Genomic DNA, 12,225 nt, shown 5'->3' with positions numbered 1-12,225 from the left:
GGCCCCGGCATGTGACGTCACCCGATGACGCCATCACCGCGCGTCCACCTCGCAGCCCGCAGCTGCAGGGGCTGGCGAAGACTGTAAAGGCAATGGTCATCTATCGCATAGCCCCCGCAGCTGCCCAGCAGGCCGGAGCCCTCAGCCCCCGCGCACGTGGTCGTCTGCAACTGGCACCCAGAGGCGGCGGGGGGGAGGGGGGGAGGGGGGAGGGGAGGCGGCGGGGGGGGAGGGGGGAGGGGGGAGGGGGGGTGGCGGGGGCTCCCCACGGCGTCGGAAACTGCCTGTCGCATGACCGCGGTGTTGCCACGTGGCTGCGGCGCCTCGGTGTTATGCCCCTAGTTTTCTGATGCCAGTTTTGCTGAGCCATTCCTTTTTTTTCCTTTATTGATTAAGGTATTACATATGTGTCCTTAAGCCATCCTTAAGATACCATTCAAGTATCTTGAACCGCAAGGACAGCGTTCCTTTACGCCCTCATGGGATACACAGTTCTGTTGCATACTCTTCTTTCAAAAGGCAGCTTTTAGTTCTTTGCTGTCTGGTGTATTGCTGAAGTTTCATTTCATTCCAGTTTCAGTTTGTGAGAATGGTGATTCTGTCTATTCTACAGCAAGCCTGTAAGCAAATAATTACCATCCCCATTTTGTAACCATGAACATATACCTCATTTTTTAATGTACTTTAACTCATACAGGACTAATAATACTAAACTTGGTCAGAATATAGAGTTAAAAAGAATACTAATATGAATTAAATGATAGCAAAAAAAATATTTTAACCCACATAAAACTATATTAACTTTAGGGAAAACTGTAACATTAACTTGAGCTAATATAGGTTCCTACAATAAAAATATGAAAACTTAATATCAAACCAACTGACTATAAAATAAAAATGAAAATCAAATACACTAACAACAAGACTCATAAAAATGAAGTTACATACTAACAGTTTCCTTATGAGTACCGAGTACCCAGCAGGACTCAGCTGTCCCTGTCCCATGTGAAGAAATGCCCTGACCCCAAATCACCCAACCACAGGAATTTGGCTGATACTGACCAATTCCAGAATGCTGGCAGTAAAGATCTATATTGGGACCCTCAAGAAGGCAGCCTGCCTACCGGCAGTTTCTCTGCATGTCCACCCGCCCTGTTCCACCCTGTAAGAATTGCTGGCTTCACCAAGATGAGAAGATGGCTTTTAGGACCGGAGTCCACCATCTTCTCAGGTCACCCACACTTGAATAAACCACTTTCCTACTCACAAATACCTGTCTCAGGAGTTTGGCTTTTGTTGAGGCAGGCAGTTGAACCTGTGTTCGGTTTTAATTTTATATCTGTCCTCTGAGATTGTAATAACATTTCCCCCATGTGGGACTGGATCCTATAAATCCAGTTCCCAAACTCCACTACAGTGAGTAAGAAAAATGATGTGAGCTTACTTTTCAAATGATGAATCACACTAATATAAATGTTCTTCAGTACCACACACAATTTGATTCCACAGGCCCAACTGCCATGCTATATATGTATGGTTTTTATCTTCAAGTATAATATAAAGAAAAGTGACAAGTGTCCACCTCACTGAATTTTCACACTGAAACACCCCCACGTAACATCACCTAGATTAGGATACAGAACATTTCCAGTACCCTAGTAGTCTTCTCCTAGGCCCCACCCACTTCCACTCCTTCAATGTCAAAAGTAAATACTAGTTACTAACAGCAAAAACTTGTTTTGCCTTTTTGAACTTTGCATCCTGGCAGCTTTGTCTGGCTTTTATTCAACATGTTTGTGAGCACTTGTATGACTGTGTTGTTGTAGTTTGTTCATCCTGATATTTCATGTGTGATGTACTCAGGTCATTTCTTCTGCTATTGTAGACATGTGAAAAGTTTCCAGTTTATGGCTATTATAACTGGCTACTATTTACACATGTACACAGTGGGAACATAGGTGCACAATGCTGGGCCACAGGCCATATTTTATGTTCAGGTTTAGTAGATAATGCCTATTTTCTCAAAGTTGTACTGATAAATCAGTACTTCTAAGTGATCTTGTAAGTGTTAAGGGGTAAAAAATGCACTAAAGACAATCTATCATTTATGAAATCCTTATTTATTTTAAATATGTCTATAAATAAACTAGGCGCCCTAGCTGGTTTGGCTCAGTGGATAAAGCGTCGGCCTGAAGGGTCCCGGGTTCAATTCCAGTCAAGGGCACATGCCTGGGTTTCGGGCTCAATCCCCAGAAGGGGGCGTGCAGGAGGCAGTCGATCAATGATTCTCTGTCATCATTGATGTTTCTATCTTTCTCTCTCCCTCTCCCTTCCTCTCTGAAATCAATAAAAATAAAAATATTTTTAAAAATTTTCGGGGAAAAATCCTATATCTGATTTAAAGAAATTTCCATATTTTAAATAAAAAAGTCATGGATATAGTTTAGTTTAACTCTATGTTGGGAAAAATAAACAAACTCCCAACATATGTGTATACATATGAGCAATGAGAAGAATGAAAACAGTTTATTACTCTTGTTCACCTCAGGTGACTTTGATTTTATACATTTTTGTACCATATTCAGCGTTACAAGCATTTATTCCTTGTGAGTCCTGGAACATCATCACCACCAAAATGGTGGGGTTGGGGGCAGGGGAGAGAAGGTATATTTTGATGAGTGAACAATGTCATTTCCAGAGCACATGACTGGCATCAGAACCCATCTCCCAACTTCCTCATTGCCCATTTTAGCTAACGTGGGAAAAGTAACATCTCCACATGAGATAACGTTTTTAGGGGGAAACATTTTAAGTAGGGCAAAGGGTAGAAGGCTAGAGAAATGGCCACAGAGGCAATGTCAAGGGGAATTGCCCACCACAGAGCTGGGCACACAGCCACGGTGTAGAAAGGCAGTAACAGAAAACAAAGGAATGACTAGGAGGGGCGTGGGGTGGCTAAAAACCACAGAAGCACCTGCCTAGATAGGACTTGGGGGTGAGCAGCACATCCCCAGAGGGACAGGGATGACAGAGCACAGGAGAGGGAGATGAGTGGGCCAGGGGCGACACATAAGTAATGGGAAAGGAAGCACCATTGGGACGATCAGGTCCACAAGTAACAGCACATGAACAGGCCCAAACAGGCAGAACTGGCCACAGTCCAGACACTTAACTAGGCACAAATCAACAGTCTGGGAGCACCATGTGCCTTAAGAAACCTATCTTGTCTCAAAAAGCCTCAACTCCTGGAGCCCCAGTGAGGAATGGGGACTAGGATACTTCAACAAACTGCCACCCAGATGGGATGTGTAAAGACAAAAAAAAAGGGCCTTTCTTTTTGTTTGCTGTAGCCTTCCACAATTTATGAGAAGCACCTGGTAATTAAACCCCAAGATTGTTAGCTCCTCTGATTCAAACAGGCTCTCTGTTCAAACTACAGGGCAAGATAAGTTACTTTCAAGGCTACATTCTTTTTTTTAATATATTTTATTGATTTTTACAGAGAGGAAGGGAGATAGTCAGAAACATCGATGAGAGAGAAACATTGATCAGCCGCCTCCTGCACATCCCCCACCGGGGATGTGCCCGCAACCCAGGTACATGCCCTTGACCGGAATTGAACCTGGGACCTTTCAGTCCGCAGGCCGATGCTCTATCCACTGAGCCAAACCAGTTTCAGCAAGGCTACATTCTTGCATTCCCCTCCTCCCTGCTATGTTTTCAACTCAGGTATAATTTGCACCAGAAAGTCTCTAGTTAATAGGAAAGTTCCCATCCCCCTCTTCCAACAAGCCTCCTTTAAACTCTTCATAACTTTTACTCTAAGCATGTTGTGCAGGCTTGGGAAAAATACTAAGACACTTCCCTAGGACATCTGCAGCCATTACCCTTTAAAAGAGCAGGCTGCTCTTTATCACCTGCCCTTGTATTGATTAGGAATGCACCGGCCTTTTCCCTTCAGGGAAAGTAAAAATAAACTTTCTCTCTGCATCTATCTCTTCTTTTAGTTGTGAATTTTTTCATAGCCCGAGTCACCAGCCAAAAAACCCTAACAGGATGGAACTCTCAGAACCAGCATTTCAGTCCTCAAATACTGCATTCACAGAATGAACACAAGGTTGGCAGTAAGGCATAATGACCCCAGTAAAATGAGGAGGAGAAAGCTTTCTGTGGAAACAACTTTGAATTTTTTTGTTAACATGGAGATGTCATTAAATTTGCTAAGACAAAAAAAAAATTAATCTTTACAGGAAATGAGCTAAGTGTTCTAAAAAACACCTCTTGCAAATCCACAATAACCAGGGACTTGGTCTCTCGCTCTTGATTTTTAGATATAGTGGATATTCATCACTAAGCTCTATTCAAGAGGGTTTCTCCTTTGCATGCATATTCCATAATACTCCTGGGAGCACAAACATCTCATTGTTTTTCAGGCCTGAACTGCTGTCCCTGCTAATAAGGAGATACTTGAGGTAATTTCTTCAAGCAGCATTGAGATTACTGGCTCCAGGAGCTGCTAGAGATTAAATAGCTGCATCAGGATGTGTCCACATAGAAGAGGAGGCAAGGGGAACCTGTGAAAGGGCGAGGGCTATGCCCTCCATCTTGCCCCAAGGCGAGGGCTACGCCCTCCATCTTACCCCGGATCCTCCATTTTTGGGCAGCAGCCTTAGCCATGTGCTCGGCAAGGAGCTTCTTCCCGGAAGCCCAAGCCTCTGCTAGCCACACCCAGGATTTCTTTAAACTAACCAATGACAATCAAGGGAAGTGCGCGCCATAGATATGACCACATCCTGTGTAACAAGACACCAACTTGCGCCTGGCCAATCGGCAGGGCCCACAGTCCTCTCTCCTCCCCTTACTCCAACCCCCCTATAAAACCCCTCTCCCCACAGAGCTGTCTCTCTCTCTCTGCTGCTTGCTGCTGCGTCGCTGAGTGTGATCGGGGAGCCGAGCTAGCTCGAATAAAGACTCTTTGCTTTTGCATCGGACTCGGCTGGCTCCCTGGTGTCTTTTGGGGATCCTGAAATCTGGGCACATTACCTGGTGCTTTCAAGTTGGCCCTTCTGCCTTACTCCCTCCTGGATTCACGCCCCTGAGAGTCTGGTTTCCAGGGGGTCATTGATCATTTATTGAGTCATTTTCAGTTCACTTCTCACAGTGATATGAAGTTATCTGTTGCCATTTAGACTGATTAGGCAGGTCCCTGAGCAACAAACCTACCGGTAATTAGAGCCTTAGGCCTTGGATCTCTTAGCTGTTTGTCACCTATAAACTACTGCTCTGGGATTTCCAAGGAGCCCTCAGTGTAAGAAGTTTTCAATAGTGCCACACCCCTCCTGAGCAGGGATTTTCATGTCAATATGCCCATGGAAACCCCTTAGTGAGTGTTGAAAATAAGACCCAGCCCAGCCATTGAGGCTCAGTGGTTGAGCATCCTCTTGACCTATGAACCAGGAGGACATGGTTCAATTCCCGGTCAGGGCTCATGCCCAGATTGCAGCTCAGTCCTCAGTATGGGGTGTGTAGAAAGCAGTTAATCAATGATTCTCTCTCATCACTGATATTTCTATTGCTCTCTCTCCCTTTCCCTTCCTCTCTGAAATCAATTTTAAAAAATTTAAAAAGAAAAAGAAAAGAAGATCCATCTTCTCTTCATGGAAATGAGCTAGAGTCAGGGTAAGAGATGCTAATTAAGATCATTCCCAAATATGGTAAAACAGACCTCATTCTCCTCTTCTTTAGTGTCAACTTGATAGGTATCATTGTCCTATTCCTCAAAAGATTTATTTTTGAAGGTATTCCTTGAGCTTCTAGAAAATCAGATACACTTTATCAGAGAATTTGTAATATGCCCTCACTTACCCCTGACTTCAGCTTTCTTGGTCTTCCTTACCCTATTCTGCTCTATTTCATCCCATAATGCCAGGGTCCAGCCCCAGCGGTCCAGGGGTTCCCAAAGGTGTGGACGGAGTCGGCGAAGAATGTTTTACACGGAGACAGCGTTCAGAACTCTCTAGCTCTCTTTAGTCTCCGTGGATCTTCCTGTGCCTGGCTGAGGCCACAGAGAAGGATCCCGAGGCAAGCTGAGCCTTTATTTTATAGTCAGAGGTACACAAGGTAGTGGTTACCAAAGTTACACTGTTCTTGTGAGTTTCACTTGTTTTTGTTGTTGTTGCACTTCCCTCAGCCCATCAGCTTCCCAGGTAAGATCTAGGGAGCGTCACAAGGTCAAGCCTAACTATGCTTAAGAGGACTGTGCCCTCTAAGCTGGGAATTGTTTGTGACTTTGCCCACAGGTCAGTCCGAGGCTTAACCCTATAGCCGCTCCCCACACCATAACACTGATCACCTTCTGAACTATAATTTACTTACTTATCTTTATTATCAAACTCCCTCCACTGGAATGTAAACTGCATGAGGATAGGGATTTTAGTCTTTTGTGTCAACTGCTATAGTAGATACTCAGTAAATATTATTTGGATAAATTTAAGATCCTAAAAGGCAATCTATAATAATAAAAGGGTAATATGCTAATTAGACCAGATGTCATTCCAGACGTCCTTCCTGACGAAACTGGGGCCAGGGTGGGGAAAGCCAGCCTGGGTCCCGGGTGCCTGTGGGCGGCCCAGGGGAAGCCAGCCTGGTTCCCGGGTACCAGAGGGAAGCTGGTGCCGGCAGACAGGGGAAGGAAGGCCTACTCTTGCACAAATTTTCGTGCATTGGGCCTCTAGTAATAAAAATAACCTCAGTTATTTTTTAAAATACATTTTTAATGATTTCAGAGAGGAATGAAGAGGGAGATATATAAACATCAATGATGAGAGAGAATCATTGATTGGCTGCTTCCTGCACACCCCACACTGGGGATCAAGCCCACAACTGGGCATGTGCCCTGAATAGAAATTGAACCATGACCTCCTGGTTCATAGGTCGACACTAACTACTGAACCACACTGGCTGGGCTAACCTCAGTTATTTTTATACAGCCTCTTCTTTCCTGATCAGGTCTAGTAAACAACTGACCAAAAGGACTCACAACGGTGCCCAGGCCAATTCTGCTTTGCAGTTGTACCAAGGAACTAGCATAGATTCCTTAAGAAACAAGGTAGCCGCTCTAAGACACTAACATATCGTTTGAAAATCCAGGTCTCTTGATGCAGTGAACCGCATGGCCAATAAGATACTTCTTCTACTTTTAATAAAAAGTTCAAAGGTGTTTGACATTTTATTTTAAAAATAAAATTGGTGCATAAGTGCAAGGAGAAGTAATTTCTGTCCAGTGCTCTATATCCATCTTCAACAAGCTATTGGAAACAGAAAAGAGGAAAAAAATTGAGAAATACATAATCATTAACTTCAACTTATCCTATTGTAGACCTACACCATGAACTACAAAATCTGGTGTTACAGGTAAGAAAACAGACCCTGGGCGCCTGCACAGCTCGGGTGAAAAAGCCAGGCCTAGAGGCAAGGCTCCGGACTTGAGGCAAAGCCTTTCCCTTTCCATGCTGCCAGGCTGCCAATAACCAGGGACTCAGACTGGAGAGTACAAAACACGAATGCAAGGACTACGGTGCTACGTGGCAAGTAATTCCCAGCAAACACGGGCAATGAACTGGGACACCAGTGCAGGTTACTGGGGAAAACCAAGCTTCCTCCTCTCGGTGGTGTCTGTGGGAGCAAGCCACCTGCTGTGAGCTGCGGCTCCCCTTAGACTTAGACCTACAGCCACTGCAAGCACTGCTCACCGACACTGCAGAGGAGCCTAGCTGGCGGGCGGGGTGTGAGGGCGCCTGGCTCAGGCGGGCCTCCCACCCTCACCCCGCGGGCGTGGGCAAGGCGAGGGGGCGCGCGGGGGCGGCGGGGCCCAGGTCCGCGCTCAGGCCAGGTCCAGTTTCTTCTGCGCCGCCGCCAGCTGGTCCTGCAGCCTCCGCTTCCTCCAGTCCAGGTAGCGCCTCCGCAGCCGGTTCGCCTGCCAGCCCACGAGCACCCCGGAGGCGAAGGCCAGCAGCACCGCCAGCCGCAGCTTCCTCTCGGACACGTCCGCCATCCGGCCGCCGGCGCGCGGAAGGGCCTCCGGCGGGGGACCCGGCCCGAGGCGCGCGTTCCAGGAGCGGAGGAGGCGAGCCCGGCGCCGCCTGCTGCGCGGTGGCGGACCTGCAGCGCCTGCCCCGGGAGCGGGAGCGCGGGCCGGCTCTGACTTGCGGGGATGTCATTCCTAGGGTCACTTTTACATAAAACTCCTTACCCGACTGCAGACTCTCCTGTGGGCGGGACGAACTAAGCAAGCACGTTGGAGAAGCTCTAATAGCAAAGCACTGATGTGGCCTCTAGGAACAGTGGCCACCCCAGCCCGCAGCCCGCCAAAAGCTAGAGCCTCCATCCTGCAGCTGTCATGAGAACGGAGCCCGCCTGAGCCATCCGCCTCCCATGGCCTGGAGTGAGGTGTAGGTTCTTGACATCGTGCTGGGAAGATTTTACAATACGCGTCCAGGTGATTTTGAGAGAACGTTTACTAAAGCTGGGACAGTGAAATAAAGGAAGGGCTTAGCATAGAAGCAGCAGCAGGAGAGCCGAGGAGGGGCTGCTTTGGCCCTGTAGAAATTTTATAGGAGAGAAGTGAGCCGCGCTGGGTTGCCAGGACTCACTGCGAAGTAAAAGTCACCATGACAGAAGGGAGCCAAGGTGAGGCTGCTGTTAGCTCGCTGAAAAGTGAGAGAAAGGGCGGCCTTGGAGGCAGGTTCCGGTGCTAGCCCCGGAGGAGCTACTGCTGCCCACTGCTCCCCTGGTTGCAAGTCTAGTGGGGACCTTCAGAGTTTAGGAGAAAGAGAGCAAAAGTACATGCCCCAGAAAAGGAGGGGTGTGGGCGTAATCCAAGGAGAGCACACGCTGGGTCCTTTGCTTTGAGGGTTCTTATCTGTTTCCTAAAGGTGGGGATCCTAGGGGAGGGCCTCAGCAACATAGTCATCAGCTTCCCAGGTGTGTTCTTTAATACGGTGATGTGTCAGACTGAGCAAATAGAGCAGTGGTTCTCAACCTTCCTCATGCCGCGGCCCCTTAATGCAGCTCCTCATGTTGTGGTGACCTCCAACCATAAAATTATTTTCGTTGCTACTTCATAACTGTAATTTTGCTACTGTTATGAATCGTAATGTAAATATCTGATATGCAGGGTGTATTTTCATTGTTACAAATTGAACATAATTAAAGCATAGTGATTAATCACAAAAACAATATGTGATTATATATGTGTTTTCCCATGGTCTTAGGCGACCCCTGTGAAAAGGTCGTTCAACCCCCCAAAGGGTCGCAACCCACAGGTTGAGAACCACTGAAATAGAGGGACCAGCGTCATTTTCTGGTGAGCTTTACCTCTATCTTGGATTTGCTTGATTCTAATTTGGGGTTTTTTTTGTTACTTGTTCCCCTGACTTCATTTGTGCTGGGGTTTGGCTGGCATTAATGACACTAGCTGGGTCTCTGTTATCTCCCTGACCAGGGTGATTTAAGCTATTTACTTTTAGGAAGGAGAATTGTAAACCATTTGCTCTCAAGTGTCCTTGGTTAGGAAAGCTAGATCTTGCAATTTATTAGCAGGCTGTAAATTGCTCTAATTGACCCCATTTGTCTAACCATCTGTCTCAGTTTCCCTTTTCCCACTTGTCAAAAAGTTCTCCTAACATCTAACTCTCCTGACCCACAACCACAGGTCACCCAAACCACAATTCGGCGGCCACTTCTCTCAAGTTTCTAAGTCCACAGGCTCCTCGTGCCCACACCCTCCTCACACACACACTGTCACTCAACCCCAATGGTGGCTTCTGGTAAGACACCCTGGCACCCACCTCGCTTATCCTGACCCCATTAAACCCCCACCCCCTAACCCCCATCCAGGAACACATCTGAAGACAGCAGGAGAGCACACGTCCACCGTGGTGGCACCGACACATTGACGGGTTCCTCACACCGACTGCAGCGCCCATTCAGCTGGAGTTGCTGGCCCTTTGCTCTGTGGGCTCTGCAGCAGCAAGTGACCCACGGGTCAAGAAGCTCCCTGTGGCCTCTCGGAGCTGAGGACGCCTGCAGCCGCAGCCACAGGAGATCCACCCTCAGTCCTACACCTGCAGGAAACCGAATTCTGCCCACAACTGGGGTGAGATTGGAAGCATCTCTTTTCCTTGTAGACCCTCAGAAGAGACCACAGTCTCAGCCAAAACCCTGGTCTCGTGAGCCCTGAATCAAAGGCACCGCTTAAGCCATGCTCTGCAGAGCTGTCAGTCACGAATGTGTAGTGTCACTAAGCTAGTGGGGATATTGCTCCACAGCAAGGAATGACTACGCCATGTCCTTTATCAAATCAGCTTCTCCGTCCTTAGTTGACTTGTATAGAAGAAACTTCCTATTAGAGAGAGTGTCGTTCATAACACAATTTCCTGAAAGTGAGTTACATGTTGCCTTGATGGGAGACAGTTCTCTGGGGTCCCTCATGGTTCTGCTTGTCTTGCATGGGGCACGTCTGCCCTTGTTCCTTGGTGTGTAGGGAACAGTTTTGGAAGAGCGTGTCAGCCTCTGGAACGAAGGGCAGGCTTGCTTTCAGCCCCAGGAGATGCAGTTGAGGTCTCCCTTTGAGCCAACTGCAGATGTTCTTACTGCCCATTATTAAAAGATGTGGGTTTTTTGCCCAGCCAGAGTGGCTCAGTAGTTGAGTGTTGAACCGTGAACCAGGAAGTCACCAGTTCGATTCCAGGTCAGGGCACATTCCCAAGTTGCAGGCTCAGTCTCCAATGGGGGTGTGCAGGAGGCAGTCAATCAATAATTTGCTCTCATCATTGATGTTTCTCTCTCTCTCTCTGAAATCAATAAAATATGTTTTTAAAAGACATGTGTTCCTAAGCCGTTTCTTTTCTGTGATGCCATCCGCTGTGCATGCAGACGTCACCTGGCCATCTTCACATCACCTGTGGGAACAGGGACTCAGATCTGGCACAAAAATGGTGATACTTTATTGCTATGTCATAAGTAATAGAGTCTCCTTTCTCTCTGACTGGAATGGGGCAGGAAGAAAGGGGCAAGCGAAGGAGGGAAGGAAAGGCATGGTATGGAGCCCAGGGCAGGAGTAATCAAGGCCCAGGTTGCCTGCTGACAGTGGGCAAACCTGACTTCAAGGCCCAGCCCTGGTCAAAGATAGGACACACAGAACTTCTACAAGAGCAGAGCTGGCCAGTGCCCACAAGCCCTGTCATCACAGGAAGGAGGGAGAGACTAGAGGTGGCTCACCTGTTTCACAGGCTCATGCCAACGAAGATCTCTAACTGGGGTAGCTTCACCCTTGGGCTCAGGCATCCCAACCGCCATTAGTGGCGTCATCTCTGAATCCAGTACGGCGATGTAACCATCCTCATCCTGGGCCACAAGGGGAAGCTCTAGGTCCTTGGCCACTGTTCAGGGGAAGGGGCCTGGTCTCAGTTGGGCAAAAGCACCCATCCAGCCCTTAAACAAGATGGGGCTGCTGCTGACCGTCTTCACCACCTGTGGGGAGAAACTCCTGAGCCCATGAGCGAGCAGAGAGAAATCACGTCTTCACGTCATTGTTCGCGTCCCTGGATCCAGCCTTTTCAGCTATGGGAATCAATAAACTCCACTTCATTAAGGTATTTCTGTGCTAACAGTTCTGTATCTTGCAGCTGTATGTGTTCTGACAATAACCTTGGTGTTCCAGGCCCTCACAGGCTGGGTCCATCCATGTCGTCACTCCTCTTCAGTGGCTGTCACCACTGCTCAAACACCAGCTCAGCGGTCCCCAAGCCTGTCGCTGTCTGCCTGTTTTCTCACCCCTGATTACATCACTCTCACGAAAGGCTACCAGTTCTTCAAGGCCAGCATGACATCTCTCCTCCTTCATGAAGTTGTCCTAAACCATCAGTCTCAAGGGGCAACAAGTGTGTGCCAGGTGTCAAGTTTCTGCCTCATCAGGTTTCCTGCCCTGACAGCCAGACTGGAAGGCCCTACAGGGCAAGGCATGTGTGCTAATAGCTACCTCCTTTTGCTAGGTGAACATTGCAAAGGAAAGCATGAAAGGCAGGTGACAGAAATTGTGTGTGAGTGCAAGTGAACACACGTGCAGATTTCCCTCACCACTCTTTTAATATATTTTATTGATTTTTTACAGAGAGGAAGGAAGAGGGATAGAGAGTCAGAAACATCGATGAGAGAGAAACATCG

At 47.6% G+C, this 12,225-nt stretch overlaps 1 protein-coding gene across 1 annotated transcript; it reads right to left on the bottom strand.

Annotated features, from left to right (window-relative positions):
- Positions 1-7,215: 7,215 nt before the first annotated feature.
- On the bottom strand, positions 7,216-8,181 carry LOC308526282 (mitoregulin-like). The gene is made up of 2 exons (XM_081101393.1): positions 7,752-8,181; positions 7,216-7,307 (listed from the first exon to the last, which is right to left on the bottom strand). The coding sequence occupies exon 1, from the start codon at positions 8,051-8,053 to the stop codon at positions 7,883-7,885; it is 171 nt and encodes a 56-aa protein (XP_080957519.1). The 5' UTR covers positions 8,054-8,181; the 3' UTR covers positions 7,216-7,307; positions 7,752-7,882.
- Between the last annotated feature and the right edge of the window lie 4,044 nt (positions 8,182-12,225).

This window comes from Myotis nattereri (genome assembly GCF_964212035.1).
Source record: "Myotis nattereri genome assembly, chromosome: 10".
NCBI lineage: Eukaryota > Metazoa > Chordata > Mammalia > Chiroptera > Vespertilionidae > Myotis > Myotis nattereri.
Note: the sequence above shows the minus strand (reverse complement) of the source record. Positions and strands in the feature narration are given on the sequence as shown.